Source organism: Parasteatoda tepidariorum, chromosome 6, assembly GCF_043381705.1.
Source record: "Parasteatoda tepidariorum isolate YZ-2023 chromosome 6, CAS_Ptep_4.0, whole genome shotgun sequence".
Taxonomy (NCBI): domain Eukaryota; kingdom Metazoa; phylum Arthropoda; class Arachnida; order Araneae; family Theridiidae; genus Parasteatoda; species Parasteatoda tepidariorum.
In genome coordinates, this window is record NC_092209.1 from 5,264,897 (window position 1) to 5,288,953 (window position 24,057).

The 24,057-nt window shown below is 29.7% G+C and overlaps 1 protein-coding gene across 1 annotated transcript in view; it reads left to right on the forward strand.

The window, feature by feature from the left end:
* Positions 1-4,926: 4,926 nt before the first annotated feature.
* Positions 4,927-24,057, forward strand: part of LOC107439215 (zinc finger protein Gfi-1-like) — a 41,499-nt gene continuing 22,368 nt past the window's right edge. The window contains exon 1 of the mRNA XM_016051732.3: positions 4,927-5,968. Coding sequence (XP_015907218.1) covers positions 5,818-5,968 — 151 coding nt within the window. The 5' untranslated portion in view covers positions 4,927-5,817. The remainder of the gene's footprint in view (positions 5,969-24,057) is intronic.

A 24,057-nucleotide genomic window follows, 5' to 3' on the forward strand; every position in this document is an offset into this window, starting at 1 on the left:
GAAAATGTGTGCAGTAAATTAGAAGGAGAGTCGGCCGAAGGATAGATCCCAGAGATGCCAACTTGCTCCGGACAGCAAATATATATTTTAAAGTGGTAGTTCATCAATTGTGATTCTTGGTTTAATAAATTCAATTTAGTAGATTTTTATCCACCACTATTTTTAAATAATTCGTAGCTTCATATTATTCACCACTGTGTGGTACCTAAGTCAATCTTTTAAAAAGTAAGCAAAAATACTCAAATATTTTCAAAATTTACTTAGTAGTTATTTACCGTTTTTTAAATTATTTTGGCGTGTCCGGAGCAGTTGGCATCTCTGAGATCCTTGTGTTACGCCGACTTTTATCTCTCTAATTCTAGAAAAGAAGTAACTTATTTTAATTGAGAAAAATCTTTTGTTCTGGTAATAATTAACAGTATGGACGATATTGTTTGGGATATTATTTTGTAATATTTTATGTATCGAGCCAACATGTCATGCACAGTCAAACGCTTTTGTGACGTCTAACATGAGTAGTGCAGCGGCTTGTTCTTTATAGAATCCTTCGCTGATGAATTCTAGGATACTGATCAGCTGGTTAGTCGTTGATAGGTTTTTCCCATCTCTGCCAATGTCCCATTATCAAGCGTAGTATAAGTTAAGTACATTTATTTGTAATGATAGTTAAAATTATTCAGAATTAAATTTATCCATGTAGTTGCTGTTTTTGAAGTATGCCATTAAGGCAGAGGGGGTGTAATTGTTCTTGTTTTCCAATGGCGCCATCTATGGCCAGGAATTCGATTTCTGCCACACTCATAAGTCACACCCGGAACCATTCATACATCCATTCATTCATCAACATATCGTAATTTTGGCCTGAATCAGAGAACGATCGATCTCCAATCCNAGATTTAACGTGCATCAGTCACCATTTACTACACGGGGAGTCTTTGGTCGGTTTGGGTTCGAACCCACGAACTCTCGAACATGGGCCCAGCGCCCTACCGACCAGGCTATTCCGGCCCTATCTATGTAGTTATCTAGCAATAAGATTTCCTATAACTTTAAATTTAAAATGAAAGATAAAATCTTCTGAAAAAAAAAACCCTGAAGAATTGGCAGCTATACTATGTCAGAGCTGCCAACGCTTTTTGTAGAAACTTATTCCAGTGGTAGCTATGTTTATGTTTTAATGTATTATTATTTTATTCATTTAAACTTATTTTCCACACTACTACATATAAATGATTTAGAAGTTCATATGCAACACCACTTTGTTTCTGCTCTCTCATGGTGAGGTTTCATAAATGCTGACAAAATTACCAAAAATTCTTGAAAGTTATGGTCTTTAAATGGCTACCACTCTATAAAAATTTTGGCAAAAAGCGTAGTAGTTGGCAGGCCTGTTATGTGGACAATATGTATATTTAAGAATGTTATGCTCAAAATGTAAGATGAAACTGAAATTTATATCAGATTATTCATTTTGCGCTTATGCTCTTAATGGATCAATATCAGTTTTCAGAAACTCTAAAGGACGTTTTTTTAACCCATTCACTTATCCTCAAATTATACGGATGCTACAGGAGACTAAAAATGCAAAAAGTGGTAGAAACTCAATTCATTTATATTTATTTATTTTTTCTTTAATTATTTAATCGTAACTTCCACTAGGACTTACATTTCAAATTACTTGTATTTAAAGCAAAACATTTTTTAACTTCACATTCAGTAATAAACTGAGAAACATATGCTGTGAAAAAGGGCAAATTTTGATCTTAAATGAAATTCTGAATTTTATTAGTCACTATAGAATTTTGCTACTACTAACTGTCGTTGTTTTGGAGGATATTTTTATTAGTGGTAGCAAAAATTATGTATTAAAATTTGAAGAAATTGGAATAAAAGAATTATTTTAACAATTCATGAGAATAATTTAAACAAATCTGTAACAGATCAAATAAATAAAGCAAGGTGGCTGCAACTGAGTTGTACAGAAAGACTGAATGAAAAAAATTAATTCATTGAAAGCTACCTACCAAGATGTATTTGTAAAATATATCTAGCTGTTAAAACAACAAAAAGTGAAATAAACTTTTAGAAATTTTTAACAGTATCATGAAATATTTTCCCCAATTTTTAAATTTTTACCGGTTGTGGCTACCCAGTAAATAATGTTCAAGTTAAGGTAAAAATTTATAAAAATTGATCTTAAAAATTTCGGCTTTGTTGACTACCATTGTAAAAAATATTTCAAACGTTATGCATTCTCTACTGACTCCGCGTTACAGCAACTTTTTGCAGCAAAATGAAATTTACGGTTATGAAAAGAGTGTTAGATAATTACAGATTCAAATAAATAAACAATTTATCCTAAGACTTCCACTTCAGTTTTAAAAATACTGCAAAAACAGAACGAAATGTTTCTACATATATTGCTAATGTATCTTGGTGTCTTTGTTTCACGGAAATAATTGGAAAAAGAAATAATTATAAATTACCAGTTTTTACTTTTTCTGTTAAAGTACATAATAATGTAAGTTTTTTTTAATAATGAGGTTAATCAATTATGTCTTTCATTCTTCAAAAATCAATATTGTACATATAAAATCATGCTTTATCTTTATTTTTAATTTAAGTCTACAATCAATATTTCTAATGTTNAATACAACGTATTTTTCTGCTTACAATCGAAATTTTAATTCCATGTTACTACCACTGGGAAAAATCATAATGGAACATTTTTTATGGTTACCACAATGTTTTGCAAATCAATGTATTCTACCTTACTGTATGTAATTTAATGATGAATGGGATAGGGGCCCAGTTTATTTAAATAAAGAAAAGAAAGAATAATGAGGTTAAAGCAATGTTTTTCATATTTGCAAAACGATTCCCCGATTTTTAGCCAGATTTATTTTCTCAATTTTTACACTTTGTATACGTAACTAACTAAGATAGGTTATATAGATTATTTAAAATTTAAGAAAATCTATTAATGAACAACGAGTAGATGAATCAATAAACAATGAATGGGCAGGTTAACAAATGAGCGAATCATTGAATATAAATGAGTGAATGGTTGTATGAGTGACTCTATGACTGACTCAACTAATTAATTGCTGAATCAATAAAAAGTGAATCTACGAATTTGTGGTCGAATTGACGAATCCATGAATCAGAGGCCGAATAAATCATTGAAATAGCAAATCTTCAAATGATTCTCTAATCAGCTATGCTTTACTTATTCTTCAATTCACTGTATTTTTGAACTTTTTTTGTTGTTGTATACATTGATTCGATATTTCATTTGCATGTGGACCAACTAATTTGTTCATTTTGTAATTTTTTATTCGCCGGCTTGTTTTTTAACCCACTTGCTTATGGCTTTTATAAATGAATAAACTTATTCATAATTAAACATCATAAATCAACCTTGCACTCGTTGATTCATCAATTTGCTAATTATTAAATTCGCGCAGTCATTGATTCGCTGATTTATATTCTCTGATTCAATTTATGTGTATTTCAATCACTAATTGTTATACATGTCGTAAAAAGGCTTTTTAACTAAATGTTACTGTAAACAGTCGACCTAAACGACTATATAGTTCTAATCTCTATAACATGAATGTGAATTTACGGGTACTTTTCGACATTGCGCATTTTTAAAAGAAATCGTGCATAAATAGGAGATTTTACTATTTACGATAACATGCAAAATGATCATTTCGCTAATGACCATTTATTGACGTTGCGGAGTATGTTTGCACAATTATTAGAATTATTAGATGCAAGCTACCGGTATTTCTAAAATATATATAAGAAAGTTTCTTTATTAATGAAATTCTGGTAACTGGTAGCTTGTGTTTAAGAATTACGAAGACTAGAATAATAAAACTTTTAGCAATTTAATTAACAATTAAAATTTTATAGCATATCTGCCAACTCTTCCGGATTTTCCGGAAGATTTTATTTTCATATTTAAAGTGGTAGTAAATATATATTATTTTTTCTTTTATGAACTTAATTTTTAAATGATTTTGATCACCACTATTCTTACAAAAATTAAGCACATATATTAATATGCGTTACTATCATGGTTGTCAACTTAAGTATTTTTAAATGCAACGTATTTGTTTGCTTAAAATTGAAGTTTTAATTCCATTTTAATTCCACTGGGAAAAATGATAATGGAAGGGATTTATAAGTTGGCAGGTATGTTATAGTAATTAATTAATTCATATTTTATTTGTTGGTTGATGGACAAAACAATTTTGGTTTCTTATAATTTTTATTTTAGAAGTTTTACTTACTTATGTTTCATAAAAATATAGTTAGCAAAAAAAAAAGAAAAGGAAAAAAAAGGACATTTGGAATAATTTTTTAGGAATGCTATGCGATTCTTAACTAAATAAAATAAAATCTTAATCTATTCATAGAAGCATATGCCTCATTTAAAAAGGTATGAAAAAAAAAAACTTTTAAGTTTAAGTTGTGAGGACTCTGAAATAAAATTATTCTTTTAAAAATGTAAAAGAAAAATAAACTACCCCACACAAAAAAATGAAACCGTTTAAAAATACGCCAAGTTTCAAATCTATCATTAATGCCGAAAGCCAAAAGGCGTTCGTTAGGCAAATTTAAGGCATAAAAGTCTTCCAAATTCAGCGTGATAAGCATTCAATCTGTATGAAATACGCGAGTATTATTTCTCCTCCCGTAATATCAGAATTGTCGTAAACCTGTGACATGATTGACGCAGCAAATGAAATGCCGAAGAGCGCTAAAAATCGCACAATCCCCCCCTCACCCACAATCCTTTCTGGTGCCTTACGCTTCGCTTTTTATTTTGTGCCGACGCTAATCAAAAGCATCAAACAGATCCAAAGCTCCGCCCCTTATCGCGCCCCGACATCCCTCGCGCCCTGCATGGCCGGCACTCAAATCCGGAGCGACGTTCCTCAGATCCGAACGGCATCACTCTTCACGCCGCGCCTTCTCCCAACGAGATCCGCTGAGTGGGAACACAACTACAAAGTTATACTGGCAATGATTTGTTAATTGTTCTGCAATTATTTTCTTGAACTGAAGTGATTTAACATTGCAAACGATTTTTGATGCCGTATATTTGTATTTTTTTTTTCGCAAGCGATATATAGCAATATTTTTAAAAACGAATTCTTTACTTTTAAAACTGTTTTAATATTGCTTTCACAGTTTAAATATCTAATTAAAACTATTAAATTATTTAATTTAATTTAAATTTTGTTATTAAATATTTATTTGCTCGAAAAAAAATTTTTTTGCAAATTTTTTTAGAATTTAATGTTAGAAAAAAGCAAACGATATTATATTTTGATGGGAGAACAGCAAAGGAATTCACAAATTTGTTAATGATTAATTTAAAACGTAACTTGTAAAGTTCCTGATTTTTTTAAAAAAACAAATATTGATTTCAAAATTATGTTTTTAAAAGGCTTTAGAACGTACAATCATTTCAATAAAGTAATATGAAATTAGATTTGGAAAAACTATATTAACTGTTCGAATAATCAGAATGAAAATAAATGAAATAAAAATATCCACAATAATGAGAAAAATTTTACTTTCCTATAACTCTTAACTGCATTTTGAAACAATAAACATTTCGAGTATTCTCTAGCACATTTTACGCTCAAAGAGAGAGAAAAAAAGAAGTATATCTTATTGAAGAAAATGGTTTTTGCTTGATAATACTAATCGATTGAAATCATTCGAATGATTAAATAAATATTTTTCTGGAAAAATATTTGAGGACTATATAAAAATAGTATATCGACATAAAAAAGAATGACAAGACCTTCTCCGTCCCCTGATAAAGTTAGGGGGCAGTTGGAAGGAGTTTGCAGAACAGGATCGTCGTCACCTCCACGTGGATTGGGATTTGGACGAGAAATGGGCAGTGCTTTTCGAGTTGTAACACCTAAACGAGTTGAAAAAGGTAAGTTAATTCAATATTTTCCATAATAATTTTCATTCGTATTCGTAATAGTGACCTTCCACGTGACATTAAAACACGCAATTTAAATTTGCTTTGTATACGAAATAATAACAATAATAATCTCTTTCATAGTTTGTTAATTGACTGATTTAATCAATTGTTAAACGTAGAAGTTAACTGCTTTATTGTTAGTTAATACTGCTGGTTTTTAGGTTGTTTAAGATAGCTGCTTTACATAAGTAAATTTAACAATAAAAGTCTCTCTTTTATTTCGTTTCTTGACTCAATTAATCAAGTGAAATTCAATGCCTTATTGATGAGTATTAGATTTTTTGGTTGTAAAAGATAGATGCGTAAGTAAAACCAACAATAAATGTTTCTTTTACAGTTCGTTTGACGATTAAATTAATCAATTGATGAACTTAAAAGTTTATCAATTGATTAACACTTAAACGAGTTAAAAAAAAAGGGTAAGTTAACATTTTCAATAACAATTTTAACATTGTGTTCGTCATCATAATAGTGACCTTCCACTTGACATTAAAACTCGCAATTTAAATTTGCTTTGTATACGAAATAATAACAATTATTGCCGCTTTCGTTAATTTCGTTAATTTATTCGTTAATTGACTTTAATCAATTGTTAAACTTAGTTAAATGCTTTATCGTTAGTTACTACGGTTAGTTTTTTGGTGGTATAAAATAGCTGCTTTATATAAGCAAGTTTAACAATAAAAGTATCTTTTATAGTTCGTTCGCTGATTTAACAATAAAGTAATCATGTGACAAACTTAGCAATTCAATGTCTTTTTGATAACTATTAGATGTTTTGGTTGTAAAAGATAGTTGTGTTAGTAAAACTAACAATAAATGTCTCTTTTACAGTTCGTTTGTCGATACAATTAATAAATTGATAACTTTTAAAGTTTAAAATGTTTTTTTGATAACTTTTAGTCACTTTTTTGGTCAATAGGTTAGTTGTTTTATACAATAAATCTAACAATAAATTTAATTAATAAATTTAGTTGGTTGATTAATTAAGCGATTGAAAAACTTGGAAGCTAAATTCTTCATAAATTAATTTAAGGTATTCTTTTTTGGTGATGAATTAAAAAAATGTATAGCATGAATTAGATTTGGAATTAAAATGAAATTGTGTGCCTTAAATACAGGTGCAGATATAGTTTGTTTTCATTTAAATTATAAAACCAAATGTAATTTAAGTTTAGCATTTTAATAACATACTGCTCTGTAAATTAATTTTATTTTTCTCTGCAATAGCATTGAAAAAAACTTTTTTTTTTCATTTTAGCCTTGAAATCTTTAGTATAAACAACAATCCTCTAAGAGTACTGCGATATCAAACTCCATTTTCCTAATATTTTATTATTCTGTAATATTTTTTAAATAGACCATAGTAGCAATAGTTTCAAAAATAATGAAAAATAATAGAAAAGGCTATATCTAGAAATATGACTTTTTGAAATAAAACGAAGTTTTAGGCATAATTCAAATTCCCAGATCAAAATAGCCTTTTTCATGCCAATATCAGCTGACTAGTTGCACCATCCAGTTTTTAAATGTATCTTTTGAAACTATCTTTAATAAAAAATGCATTAAGTAATTGTTGTTGATTTTATGTATGAAGTGAATTATGTTACTTTAAAACTGTTAATCTTGATCAATGCGTTTTTGTTTTAAAGCAACAATCGTTTTTTGTCTTCATTCGTTTTGTGACAATTTAATTGTTATTTCTTAAACGTTTTGAAGATTCCACTTAAGATTGTACGTTATTCATTTAATTTTGCTATCTATATATAATTTATGCAAAAGAAAATAAGTAAATTTCGATATGCTTTGCTTGGGAATAATACGAATAAGTCAATAAGTTGAATGCTTTATAATATGACATTTAGTTTATTTTATCTCATCAAAAATCACATGTGAAATTTGCAAAAAAATATTTCTCAAAAACTGTTGAAAAATAAAATTTCACAACTGTTTAGAAAAAAGACTGGTATAGAAAAATGAACTATCAAATTAACTATTAAATAGAAAAACTCATAATAACTACACTTTAATTATGCTACTAGTGTTTAATAATCTATAAATGAATGCACATTTCTTCTCGCATTTTGCAATGTGTGTCAGCACTTGGGATTTATAGATCTTAAATATCTTATTCCATATTAGTCTTTAATTTTTTCTTACTTAAAAATAAGTTGAAATTAGATTTTATGCAAAACTTTTTTTCGCTTTTATTTCATTTTGGTGGAGTCATCGTTTTTCACGATTACGTCATTTCTTTGTAAGAATATCATTATTGTTTATCAGGTCATTTCGTAGTCATTGCTTAGGTCATTTCTTATTTATTATCTCTTATTTCTTATTTAAATCATTTTGATTTTTATATGATTAATTTCATTTTATGAGTATAAAACCAATTTTTCAGAAACTTTCTTAAAAGAATTTTTTTTCATCAAATAGTTTCTTTGATTAAAAATCCGAAATACAGGTTAGGTAAATATTAGAGGTTTGATACTAAAGAAATATTTTCGATTAAATTATTTCTCTAACAATAAGTTTTTCTTAAAGGTTTAAAAATTGTTTGAAAACTAACTAACAAAATGATTAAATCAACAATTTGAAAAACAAGAGAAGAAAGGGTATAGTACTTTGTGCTATTATAGCTAACGCAAAAGGAACATGAATAAAGTACAAATGATTGTACAATAAATTGACATACTATAGCTTTAGTTCTATAAACAAGAACCTTCTTCAGTATCTGAACGTCAAAAAAATGAATTGTTTTGAGGAATTGAAAAAGAAATCGATTTTTTAGACGTTTAGACACTGAGGAAGCTTCTTGTTTATAGAACTGAAGCTATAGTATGTCAATTTATTGTACATTCATTTGTGCTTTATTCACATTCTTCTTTGCTTTAATTAAAAAGGATTTAATTAGATTAGCATTTTTTCTCCTTTCGAACAATTTTAGAGTATTATTTAAATGAAATACTTTGTTAAATATGAACGCAAGTAAGTTAAAATTTGGCACAATATAAAGTTTCATGAAATAATATTATCTTTCTAGAGCGATATTTTAATAACTATTGGGATTCTAAGCGTTTTCTTTATTGTAGCATTAAATGATTTTTTTGTGTATATTCTTTACTCCAAGTAGAAGAACGCTTAAAATTTTCCTACTCGGTTATTTTCATTTTTTTAGCTTCTACTGTTTAAATAATATTTTAAATGAAATCATTTCATATAGTCAATTATTATGTTTCTTACAAAGACTTATGTTTTGAGATAGTTCTGAATACGTTTGATAATCATCTTTATTCGGGTGAGAAGCTGAAAATAATCGATTTTCTAAATGTTTTGTAAATTATTTGGAAATATTAAAACAAGTCATTAGTTCTTTAAAAAATGAAACGTTAGTTGTGTATAAAAACTGGTTAAATAGTTCTTAAATATAATTTAAGCAATTTCTGCCAAATGAATGTGCAAATGTCAGGTTGGCTAAAAGAACGGAAAAATAAAAGTTTAAAAAAATAATTGTTGTAATATTCGATAACAAAAATTACTTAACATAGAAGTACTACAACTACTTTAGAACGATTACTTTATTACTAAACCCATGCATGTTAAAAGAATAAATACTTCGTTGTGTGACAAATCGGTACTTCAACTATTGATGACACTTGATTATATTAACGTTTTCAAAATTGTTATTTTAATTCTATCAGCAAAGTAAATGATTCGGTGTAGAACTATAGATCATTTAAATGTAAGGAACTTAAAATTGCAATGTATGGCCAATGTAGGGCTGTCAACTTTCAACGTTTTTTGTAAAATTTTATTCTAGTGATAGTTACGTTTACGTTTTAATGCATTATTTTTTATTAATTTAAATTTATTTTCCCCATCACTACTTATAAATGATTTAAAAGTTAGTTGACAAAATTACCGACAATTCTGAAAGCCTTCATTTTTAAGTGTCTACCACTCTATAAAATATTTTGCAAAAAGCGTATTAGTTCTCCAGTCTGCAAATGGGTTACGAACGACGACTTCCTTATTGCAGGGCTACCAAGTGCTACGCTTTTTGCAAAATATTTTATAGAGTGGTAGACACTTAAAATTAATGTCTTTCAGAATGTTTGGTAATTTTGCCAATATTTTAAAAGCCTAAACATGAGTGTGGAACAAAGTGCTGTTTCATGAAAACTTCCTAATTATTTTCATGCAATGGTGTAGAAAATAACTTTATACAAAATGTATAATATAAAGAATGATATATTAACCTTTTCGAGACGGGAGAGTCATATATGCATTCTCAGGATAACGACAATCTGGGTAAAAAAAGGTAAAACCGGTATCTAAAGTATTTTTATAGAAGTTTACTTATGTGTGGGGTGATAATAGTTTACTTTATTTAATTCACCAATACTTAGTTCAAATAAAAAATTATATAGTTACACTTTTAAGAGTCTTTCAAATTAGCTATTCCCGAACTTAAGAAACAGCTTTTTATTTTTTGCCATCCTGATTCTTATTTGTACGAATACATTGATGACCCACCCGTCCCGAAAAGGTTAAAAGTTACCATTTGTACACATGAATATTTTTGAGGAATTTATGAATTATGACCTAATATCTCTTCTGCCACTTCAACTGCTCTGGATTGTCCCACATTGAAGCGGAGAGTAAAAGTTACAAAAAGAGAGTTTTCGGGAGGAATAAAATAAGCTTTTACCATTCTTAAATAAATATTATTCATCACTTTTTTTTTCCGTTGAAGAAACAGTCCCATGTAAACTTTAAAAAAAATCTTGATTGTCATGAATATTTACCTCTTCCTGCACTAAGAACAAAATAAGTATCATCAAAAGTATCAGAATATGGTGTAGAATGGAAAAAACAGTTGCAGACGCAAACAAATGCCAGGTTTCAACAACCAATCGGGATCGACATACCCTCACTACGTCACTTGCAGGTATCCTATTGCAGCAGGCTCTTTGACTATTCTTAACTATAAACTATTCGCCACAATTTAATTTCTCACGGGTAAGAAACAATTCTATATTCAGGGTCTTTATAATTAAAGTTCCACTTTGAAATGGCTATAAAAATAAAACTACCTGACCATATGTCATCAAACAGGGTAAATGTCTATAAGAGGTCATGGGATTTTAGTTCCCGCAAAAAAAAAAGTTCAAAAATTCACCACCAGAAGAATGGCGCTGTATGCAATAGTGTTAAACAAATGTGAAATATGCAAATTAGTTTTACACGTCTTTTACCGTAAATTTGTCGTAAACCTTGCGGTGTCATTGGACCTCGGCGTTTTCCTCTTACAGTACGGAACTTTTGTAAAGCCCTCCGTTGATTGCTGTCGCATTCATAGTAACATTTCACGAGCAAAGCACGGTCTTGCATGGTAACAGACATTGTCGACTCAGAACACTGACAGCTCAGACAAGGCGCCTCACTTTTATAACTGCAAAGTCACATGACGTGTAAAACAAAATGGCATATTTCACATTTGTTTAACACTATTGCATACAGCGCCATTCTCCGCTAGTGGTGAATTTTTGATTTTTTTTTTCTTTTTTTTTTGCGGGAACTAAAATCCCATGACCTTTTATAGACATTTACCAAGTTTGATGACATTTGGTCGGGTAGTTTTATTTTTATAGCCATTTCAAAATGGAACTTTAATTATAAAGACCTCTGTATATGTATGTTAAAACTGATGGGTCGGCGCACATATTTAACTTTTTCCTAACTCGAATGAAATTATTTTCTTACCAGTTCACTTTGCTATATTTATAAATATTAACTTTCAGATCTAGAAGTGGCGCTAATTATTAAGTCACAATTCTAAAATTTTGAATAGATATTCTTCTTGAAGGATGGTAATGTTTAAGATTCGTTGTAAGACGATCAACAATACCAGTAATATTAAATAATTGTCCCAAGAAACTGAAGCGGTAAGACATTACTTGATTGAAAACTTTATTCGCTTCAAAAATATACAAATTAAAAAAAAAGAAGCAGTTTATATGTTTCTAGCAATTAAAAAAAATGAAAAGCCATTTTTAGGTCTGTTAGCGAAATATAATTTACTTCTCTCGAAGATCCTATTACTTTTGATAATCTCTGGGGCATTTACTACATTCCTTGTGAGTGCCACTTTGGCTAGACTAGACAAATTAGAATGATTTTAGTTACAAAATGGTATGTTTTATAACCATTGTTGATCGACCGACCTCATTATGAGTTTACGATCATCAATGCTCAATTCGGTAGTCTTGTAATTCTGAACTCCACCCAGAAGACAAGGGAACTACTGGATCAAGCATTGGGACAAATCAGCCTTTGTGGAAGCCATTTTGATGGAACAAACGTTACTTGGAGATGAAAATCACGAAAACCTCTCACGGTTTGCTAAACGGCAAAGATATTCTAACTAATCCGTCTTCAACTGAGGGTATTCTGCTCCAGCGGTGAGAACAAGGAGCAGAATTCGTATCGACCAGCCACCACTGGTATTCGAATCTGGGTCACCTCATAAGGAGGCAAGTGCTCCATACTTTAGATCACAGCGACTCAGTTATAGAATTTAGTAAATTAAGGAAAAAATGAATCGAAATTCTCGCAAAATTTGAATTTTGTGCCAAATTAAGGCTTTTCACCGAAAAAGTTGCTCCTTTTCAAGGGTTTTTATTAACATTTTCCAGTTTGTATAAATTTTTAAGTGGTTACCGAGCAAAATTCAAAAATAGTAGTGCGTCACATAAGGTGAGAATTAGAAATTAGGAAAATTAAAGTCCATTAGTATCAAAAAGTAAGTGAATGAATGAAAATTTGAAAGGATTGTAATGATGTTGTCGTTTTCATATGTGTTACTATGAATGATCGAAATCGGTCGTTGTTGACTTACACCGGTGAATGTTGACAGTCACATAGTCGATTTGGAATATATACTAACACTAGTTAAGTGCCAGTGCCCGGTATGCCCTACATCAATGTTTTTTTAAGGTCAAGTACCACTGTCCAGTATGCCATTTAACCGGTACTCCGAAAACTGATTCTTCTCCTAATCTGTCCTCAGCAGATATTAAAATATCGAATAAATATAATAATATCAACGAATAAATTAATTTCAAATCTGATATAACAAATATTTCGGACATTCACCAGAGTGCGACTATGTGATTGTTGACATTCACTGGTGGAAGTCGACATTCTTTTACTCTGTAACATATGCACTAATAAATATAATATCAGCATAAAAAAAATATGATGTGTTCTTTGAAAACTGATAAGCGTATTAAGTGTAATCGGAAGGTAAATCAAAACTGATAGAAATACTGATAACAACATCCTGGTGAAAGAGGCACGCGTAACAATCTTTAAATAAATGAATTCAAATAAACAAGAATTTTTTTCAAATCTTTTGATGACAAATAAGTATATATAAGTGCACGTTATATTTTATTTCATATCCGTCTTTGAGTAGCCGACCTAATTTTGGTTTTACGACTACTAATGTTCAACTCCGTTACCTTGTAATTTTGAACCAATCCAGAAGACAAGGAAACTCCTAGATCAGTACCCCCAGAGGTATTATTTGTTATGGGAACATGGGTGATTTTGTGACTTAACAGATTTACTTGCATCAGTCGCCATTTACTACACGGGGAGTATTCGCAGACGGGGATAGAACCCACGCCCTTTTGGATATGGGCCCTGTGCCCTACCAACCAGACTATCCCGGCCCTAAGTATGCATCATCCATTCTAAGGATTTCAAATTATTAGCCAGTAAATTAGCCAATCGTCAAAAGTATTCGCCAATTTTCGAAAGTCTTCGCCAAATGCAAATCTTAACAATTTTTTATGATTAATTTTTTCCTCATAGAAAACTATTTTACGGTAGTCTCTTTCAGGCTTTTATTATTTGGGTTCAATTCTAATGGGTTATGTGGCGCATCTACCGAAAATTACTGTCATCGAATAAAAAAAAAATCTGACTTGTTTAGAAAAATTCATTTTGAATTAGTTTTAATTTCTTTTGAGGAATAAAATAATTCGTCAAAACAAAATTTTATTCGCTAAATTTACTATTTTATCGAATTTGGCGAGGTGGCGAAAGATTAGGGCGTGTTTGTATATGTATAAAATATATACATTTTAATACTTGCAAAAAAGGTCATTCAAGAACTAAACAGGAAAAAAAGAGAGAAAGGAAAGGCATGTGTCTTTTTTTTATTAGAATATTTCTGACATTCTGTAAATGTAACAGACCTTAATAAATTCTTTGTAAACTGACTAATGTAGTCATGGAATATTGATGCCAGTCGAAGTCAGTCATTGGGAAAAGATTGTTCGAACAATTGTCGAAAACCCAGACATCCTAAGAAATATTGTTTAGTATCCTCCTCTTAGTAAAGGGTAAAAAGTTGCTTGACGTCGTGCGTTAGCTACAGGAAAGAAGAAAAGGATAACTTTTACGGTATGTCAATAAAATATTTGTTGAAGACTAAGATTTTATAAAAATGGCAGTATGTTTCCATTGATAACAGCCAACTTATTTCTTCGAAAGTGTTTCTTTAGCGTTTAGCTAACTTAAAGCTCCGAGTTTCCGTACATACATACAAGGGTTTTGTTTGTTAACCGTCGTTCAACAGCCGACCCAATTTTGTGGGTTTACGACCATATATGGCAGTACTTTTATTTTCGTTACTAGTACCACCAATTATTTTCGTTACTAGTACAAGTAAAAAGTACGTACTTTTACTTGTACTTCGTTACTTTTTAAATTTAGTAGTAAGGCTTGTACTTTCGTTACTTTTTTAGGGAAAAAGTACAAGTATTTGTAACGGAAATATCGAATGAAATCGTTACTTTTTTCTAAAACTCGGTAAGCTTTCTAAAAAAACAAAAAATTAAATTTAAAAAAAATGCTTATGTTTTTTTAATTTATAAAATTAATGTGCAATATATATGCATTCACAGCTAACTTCGTGTTTAAATACCTTCTGTTTCAACTTATACTGCACATTCAATTATTTTTTACTAGCTCAAAGATCACAAAGCTATCTGAAACCCCGTGTTTGCTTTGTTTATGTTTGTGCTTTTAAAACGCGTTTCTAAAGAGTAAAACAATTTTAAATCAATGGTAATTTAAATAAATAAAAATAATAAACTAAAAATTAAAATCAATAGATAAAATTTCTTTTTCGTGCAAATCCATAAAAAGTTTGATATTAAAATTATATTTGATTTTAAAATTATATTATACGATTATATTATAAAATTATATTATAATATTCTTCCGAATTTAAAAATAAATTAATGTCCATAACTTTCAAAATTAAAAATAATTAAATAAATAACAACAATTTTGCAAAAACATTAAAGAACATAAGAATATTATTCAATAAAATTTTAGGTTACTTTGAATTTTCGATTTCCTAGAAATGTACTTTTAAATCGTTACTTTTTTTGTTTAGTACTTGTACTTTTACTTGTACTTTTTACTCGTTACTTTTTAAACTAAGAATTTTTTACTCGTTACTTTTTTTAAAAATACTTGTACTTTTACTCGTTACATATTAAAAGTAACGTTGCCATATATGTTTATGACTACTAATGTTGAAATACATATCCTTGTAATTATGAATTCAATCTAATTTCGAAACCAATCAAATATTGGGAGAGATTTGTCTTCGTGGAGGACTTTGTGAGGCAACTAACCCGCATTTGTGTTACATGGAGAGGAAAATCACGAAAGCCTCCTACTCTTACCCTGATGGCAAGGGGACTCTAACCCATGATCCATCTACCACTGTGGTCGGTGCGTAATTCCTATCAACCAGCCATCGTTGGGATACAAACCCGGTTCACCTCATTGGAAGGCGAATGCTCTATCACCTGAGCCACCACGGCTCATATACAAGGGTTTGACGAAACTTCTATTCGATTTGTATTTAAACTGTCTTTATTTTAGCAGCAGCTGTTTTAGACATGGCAAAAGTGTTGGCACAATATGAAAGATCATAGTTTGAAACTTGTGTAATTTTTAGCCATGCGAAGGTTGGATCGAGCTAAAGGAGGAGATGGAATTTAATAACTTCTTTTTAATTTTAATGACAGCAATTTATATATCATTCTAAAGGATTGTAATATTTATATTAGAATGCTTTTTTTTAATTGGGTACTTGCATTTCAAGAAGAAGAAGACCTCCCATACCCACACATGTGACCTATGAAGTCAGAGCTACCTAATCTTCGTTTGTGAAATGGCGTATTAAATTTGAGCTAACCTTCTCTACATAAGTCAGAAAGTTAATTAATGATAAATGAATTAAATGCAGAGCCGTATCGAACATCTAATGAGTTGAAATATAATTCTTTCTCGTCTGCTTCCTTTACATGATTTAGATTTATTATATATTTTATTATAACTGTGATAAGCCTTTGTTTTGTGTACCTGGCAACTTCCATGCATGATTAGTTTGTTTATGTTCTATATGGCTTCGTGCCTGTCATTGTGTTATGTCTGTGTAAATATATAGTGAAAGAATTGAAATCCTTGAAAAGGAATCTTTACGAAAGAATTCGTAACGTATCTCCTAAGAGAATTGATACTTGACGGGCTTGGCTTACTCGTAAATAGAATGGAAAGAGCAGTTGCTAACTTAAACAAATGGCACGTTTTAACTACCAATCAGGATCGAGATACTCACGCTACGTCACTAGCAGATATCCCATTATAGTGGCAAAGAAAAAGGAGAGGATCTTTAAACTTCCTTCTCTCATTTCGGTTGATCCGAATTTTGCATGTTTAAGAATGACATCATATCTAAAATCTTCGAGCATGATCTTTCAAATTGTGTCAACAGTTTTTTCATGTAAATTCGCTCTACGCATTTGCAGCTAAAAGAAAAAGTGTTCACACAGATTTAGTATAGAAGTATTTCTATATTTTAATCTAACCCTTGTGCATTTCTTCTATATACAGTAATGGTTTTACATGTATTCAAATTTCGATGTCTTATTCATTCTTTTTTCGTCACCGCTTTTCAAAGTTTGTGAGATCTTCACGACCCCAGCTCGTACTATCGACTTATCCTATCTTCATCCTTTTCCTCTTCCTATCGACTGGAATTTTGTCTCATTCGACGTCCACACAACGTATGCTCATTCCTGCCGATGATTGGACAATTGAGACATATTATCATTATAAATCTTATCAATTCATTAACGAAAAGTCTTTATTAAAATTTTGTTTTTTCTAGCATTACCGGAAATTAGTGACACATTAGAAAACTTTTATTTCATAAGAAAACAGTTTTGAGTGACAATTTACAACATCAAACAATTTACATCATTTGAATAATTTACGTCACCAAAACTACACTTTTCATCTTTTTAGAATAGCCAAAACAACATTTTTCTTCGTAATATAAAAACTTGGTAACAAAAGCCATACTCTACGTTTGTTTTATTAGTTAAAAACGTTATTTTATTAATAAAACTTTATTTTCTAAGTAGTAACGTTTATTTTATTAGTAAAAAAATTATTTGTGTAACATAAATCTTATGAAATCATTTACGAATTTTTTTAAAACTTAAAACCATATTTTTCTAGCTTTATAAGAAATAGCTGAGACGTTAAGAAACTTTTATTTTATACGAAGAAAACAGTTTTGAGTGACATAAATCGCTGTGAATCATTTACATTTACTTACATCATTTACATTAGCAAAACTATATTTTTCATTATTTTGTAATCAACTAAGATACATTTTTCTAAGTATTATAAAAACATAGTAAAGAAATACATACTTTGCGCTTATTTTGTGAGTAAGAAAAATGTTCGCGTAACATTAATCTTATCAATTCATTTACAAAAGTTCTTTATTAAAACATCATTATTTCTATCATTATAGAAAATTTGTGACTCATTACGAAACTTTTATATTGTAGGAATAAAACATTTTTGAGTGACATAACTGATATGGAATCATTTACATCCCAAATTACATTTTTCTTAGTAAGATAAAGCTAGCAATCGTTACTTTCATTTTATTAGTCAGAAAAATGTTTGTGTAACATAAATTGTATGAAATCATTTATAAAGATTCCTTACTAAAACTACACGTTTCTTTATTGTATAAGAATTTGATAAGACACCGTGGAAATTTTTAAAGAAGGGAATTTTTTGTTACATAAATCTCAGTAAAAAATACACACTTTACTTTCATTTTATTAGTCAAAAAAATGTTTGTGTAACATAAATTGTATGAAATCATTTATAAAGATTTCTTACTAAAACTACATGTTTCTTTATTGTATAAGAATTTGATAAGACACCGTGGAAATTTTTAAAGAAGGGGATTTTTTGTTACATAAATCTTATAGGATCATTTACATAAATTCTACGCCCGCCGGAACTACATTTTTCTCAGTATTATAAAAACTTCAAGAAACGATGCATACTTTAAGTTATGAAACTCTTACGTTACATTCGAAAAAAATATTTAGGGGTACCTAATCTTATAAAAACATTTATATAAATTCTACGTTGGAACTTCATATTTCTTAGTAATAATTTTATGATATTTATGTCACTTTAAAGTGAGTCAATGACGTATGCTTATCAGTGCTTGTAAAATGTCAATAAAAATCAAGCCGAAACTGTAAAACATTTTATCGCTTCTCACAATCCGAAAGAACGGACCTTTCGAATCAAAAATCCGCAATGATTTACTATCCTTGTATTTGGCGATAAATGTTGGCTTACGTTTTTATAGAAAACACCTGTTTAAATGAAGTTTTTGGTCGCGATTTTCTCTTGTGTTTGTTTGTATTCGTAATTCAATAAAAATGTTATCTTTATTGCACAGATCACTTTATTTTTCATTTTTCTTCATTAAATAAAATACAAATATTTATTTTAGTTGCTTGATGTAGCTTTTTTTGATAAACATTATTACTAACTAGAGTGAGTTACATTTTATAGATAAAAGAATATCTTCTCTATAGGTTTTCAATAGAAAGTCAAACGCTGATAAGTAAACAACAAAAACTATTGTCCTTAACCCAAACTATTGTCATTGACGTAGAATTTTTGTTAAACATAGTTTTTGATACATTCATTATTTTGTATTGTTTTAGTTGAGAATATATTTATTTTATAACTAACATTTTAATAATTTATGGCTGTGAAATATAACAAGAAACATTGACGTATTTGTGTGGGGTAAAGGAAAAATCTTCCAAACACGACTCACTTTCAAACAATAATTTTTAAAATTTGCACTTTTTTGCAGCTATTCAAAAATTTATCAGTGAATGAATTTACAATATCATTCACTGATAAATTTTTAAACGATGATTCTTTTTAAAATTTATCTTTGTGATTTTCATATTTTAATACAAATATAATTCCAATAATCTAATATATTTTTGGCAAGTACAAAATAACAGAAAATACTTTTGCTTGTAATTAGAGCATCGAAAAAAATGTGTAAAAGAGGCACCGGTGTTCCATCTGCGACAAAAGATAAAGGGAGCTCAACGATGAAAAATTTCCCTGTCTTCTGGGTTCAAATTACAACAAGGGTAAAGAACAATATCAGCCCCCCCCCCATCTATATAACGTTTCCTTAAACAATGTCCATAAATGGAATTTTTTATATTCTTGTTAAAAGGGGAAAAAACGCAGCAAACTAAACATTGAAAAAATGTTATAAAATTATGTGTAAAGCTTAAGTTTTAGCTACCATTCTATTTAAAAAATAATACCATTTTCCATTATAGCTTTAGATCTAAACCCCATCGCTTAGACAGGACACAACAGTCTCAAATGATTTTTAAAGCAGTTACAAAAGTGAGATAAATCTAAATGTTTTAAGCTATCAATAAATGTTTAATTTAAAGAGGTAAGTTGAGAAAAATTTTGTAATTCTCAAATAAAAACGAAACCCTTAACTCTCTCTCTCTCTTAAAAATATATACACTAGGTTTAAAAAATTTAAGTTTTAGCGAATAAAAAAAATTGGTTTTGAAATCTGCCAAATCATTGCTGAGTTAAGAAACCTTTCAACTCTTCAGACCCAAGGTATCCACAACTTGGGAAAAATTAAAGAGTGGTGACGAACTTTTCTCAAGACTGCTGAAAATTTCATTAACTTAACTTCCAATTAATTTTATAANACTGTAGAAGTTCTACTTTAACATTAAATCTGTATATTTGCTTATATCATTAATTGTATTCGTTATTATGGATTATCGTTATAATGGACTTTTTCTGTACAATAAAAAGCACAATGCAGGGCCTGCTAGATATGTTGTGTAAAATTTCAGCACATTCGAAAGCTTTTTATAGAGTCGTGTTAACAAATCTAACTTATTAAAAAATTCCTTTGAAATTATTAAACTTTTCAGATTAATCAGCTTGAGGGTTAAAAGAATTCTGGAAACCAGGGTATTATCATTTCGATGGAAGTTTTTTTTCGAGAGTCTGTAATAATTTTTATAGCAACTACAAACTTGGATTTATAAGAGAAAAGATTTTATAGTCATCCCCCAAGAGCATAGAAAGAATGATGTTGTTTGACTTCAATTTTTGTATCTCAGAATTCCTAAGTAGTAAGAATGCCTTCAGGCGGAAACAGAAAGAAAAAAAAATACGGTGGGTCGGAATACGTTTTGATGGAAGATTTCAAACTGTCTTCGAGATGCATGAATATAACCGAGATTTTTTCATTTTTTTTCTAAAAAGAATCACATAAATTCTCTTGAATTCTTAAAGCAATTCTTTTTCTTAAAAAATTAGATTTAAGTTTTTACATTCATTGAAATAAAAGTCCGCGATAACTTTAGTTTGAACTTTATTCGAATTACGATTTTATAAAAATAAATTCATTTTTAAATTAGTTTTAAATGAATTTTAATTCTATATTTTCTGGGTAAACGTGAGCAATAATTTTCACTGTAAATTGGAATGAAATAGTTTTATTTACTTTCTTTACGTATGTCTAAATAATAGCATAATGAATTAAAATATAACAAAACACTAGCCAAACTCTATCATTATTATATTTGAGAATGTGTATTGTATTTAATAATCAAGCAGATACGAGTTGTATGGAATAATTACATATCGCTATAATAATGATTGTTTTAAAGGAATCTTTTTTTCTTAAATTAATATTTTTTCTGCGAAAACACATATTTATCTTCATCCAACCATTGAACTGTATAAAACATCTTTTGCTAATTATTTTTTCCAAATATATTTAATAATGATGATGAAAACAAAATTAATGATAGTACGTTTTTACGTACGTTAGTGATAATGTACGTTTTTACAATCAAATTTATTCAAAACACAGGATTGTAAAAAATATTTAAAATAAAAGAAATTGTGTGAGGGAAGTCTGGGTTTATTTGTATTTTAACCAATTCACATAAATGAAGACAAGAAATTAACTAACTCTAAATATTTATTGAAAAGGACAAAACACATATAAAATAAAACAAGAATAAAAAAATACAAGAATTTAGAAGAGGGGTTAAGTGTTCCGAATTAAAGGTCCGTGCTTGACGGCGGTTCCCAGCAGATTGTCTTAGTTCACCGCCAGAGGCGCTGAAATAGAGGGGGAAAGAGGAAAGTTTGTCACAATTGCAGAATCACGATTTTACAATTTTTGAATAGTTCGCAAAAAATTCTTTAAAACAATAAAGAGCTTAGTTACTGAAAAAAGATACATTAGGTCGTATTATGTGATGTTTTATTATGCGATATTCAATTATGTGATATTTAAAATAAAAAATAAATTCAAAATTAGTTGGGTTTTTTTTTTCTTCAGTTAACTGAAGAAATTAGTTTTTGATATGAAAATTTATTCTAAAAGCAGGTTCCAGTAGTTCTTAATTTCTTTCTGTTTCCAAATTTACTTAAAATTTCAATTAAAACCTTTTTTAGTAACTTTAATCCTAGTAATTAGTAACCTTTTTAGTAACCTTTTTTAGTAACCTTTGATAAAATTATCTTAGAAATATTTCTGATTTAATTTCTGTCAGTTACGCCCTAAACATCTTAAGCTTTAAAAAAAATTTCGATCAGTTTTACAGATAAAATAGGGAAGGCGGAGGCTAGCGTGGACACGGGAAACAAATGGAACATTTCTGTTATTTATCATTCAAAAATTCTCAGTAAATTTTGAAATATTGGTGATATTGTGTGACACTTTCTTATATAGTTACAAATTTTACCTCTGTTTGTTACAAACTTTGGAACATTAGAATCTCAGGCAGTGAATTAAAAACAAGGTTTTTAGGGTGTAAAGTAACTTCAAAATTTATACTGTAATTGCAACTCAAGACTATTTTTATTCATCATTTCAATGTTGTTGTTGCCGTCGGCAGAGGGGGTGCGATTGTTCTTGTTTTCCAGAAGCGCCATCTATGCCAAGAATAAGACTTCTGTCACACCCATACGTTATAGGGTGGACCAATTCATACTTCCATTCATTCACCCACCGATCGTAATTTTGACCTGAACTAGAAAACGATCTATCTCCAATTCAGTATCTCCAGAGGTAAAATTTGTTATGGGAACATGGAGGACTTTGTGACCCGATAAATTTAATGTGCACTAGTCACCATTTAATACGCCTTCAACCGGCTGGATTTGAACTCCCGTTCTCATGATCGAGAGTCCAGCGTCCTGGCAAATAGGCTATCCTGGCAATCGTTTCAATCAAGTGTTTATATATTATATATTAATTCAATCTGTTTTTTTTTATTATATTATAAATGAATATGCTTATTACTTATTTTAAAAGTCACTTTTGTTTAGTCTTTCTTTAATGATCGGTATTGAGATTAAAAGAATTAATGATTATACGGAATCATTGTGCATTGTACTTTTTTATACGCAATAATAGATTAAAGTTTTAAGATGTGTCCACACTAATCTTATAATATGACGCTAGTGTGGATGTTACTTTGAAGGACCGAAATAGGTGTCAAACTTCCGATATTGTTGACTTCCACCGGTGAATGTAGACAATCACATATTCGCTTTGGTAGATGCTTGAAATATATACTAGGTTTAGTTAAGTGCCACTGTCCAATATACATTTGCCCGGTATATTCTACACTGATCTGATGTTTTTTTAAGGTTCAGGGCCACTGACCTATATATATTTGCCCGATATAACCTACACTGATGTTTTTTAAGGTTCAATGCCACTTCCCGGTATACATTTACTCGGTATGCCCTACCCTGGTGTTTTTTAAAGTTCAGTGCCACTGCCCGGTATACCTTATACAGATGTTCTTTTAAGGTTCAGTGTCACTGTCCGGGATACATTTGCCCGGTATGCCCTACATCAGTGTTTCCCAAAGTGAGGTACGCGTCCCCCCAGGGGTACGGGAACAGTTTAGCTGGGATACACGTTCTTATGCGAAATATCTTGCAACAAACGAAAATTTAAATTTTTTTTTTAAAATAAAGCTAGCCACGAAAATTTATGATTACGTATTTTTCTATTGGCTATTTTTGGCAGAGTTAACTGTTAATAATTAGTGATATCAACAGCCAGTTGTGATTTTTAATTTTACTGCAATTTTTTCATAGTTAAAAATACGTTCATTTCTTATATCAGTGGTACACAGCGTTACGAAAAATTTAGAAAGGGTACGCAAAAGTCAAAAGTTTGGGAAACACTGCCCTACACGAATGTTTTTTTATAGTCAAGTGTCACTTCCCCAGTATGCATTTTACCGGTAATTCGAGCACCGATGTTTCTCCTAATATATCCTCAACAGATATTAAAATATTGAATAAATGTAATAATATCAGCGAATAAATTAATTTCAAATCGAATATAACAAATATTTCGGATATTTACTGAAGCGACTATGCGATTGTTGACATTCACCGGTAAAAGTCGACATTCTCTTGATGTGGGACGTTAACGGTAACATGGACAAAAACAAAGAATATTAAAAAAGAACACATTCAAATGAGTAATTATCATTTGTAAACTTTTGTTT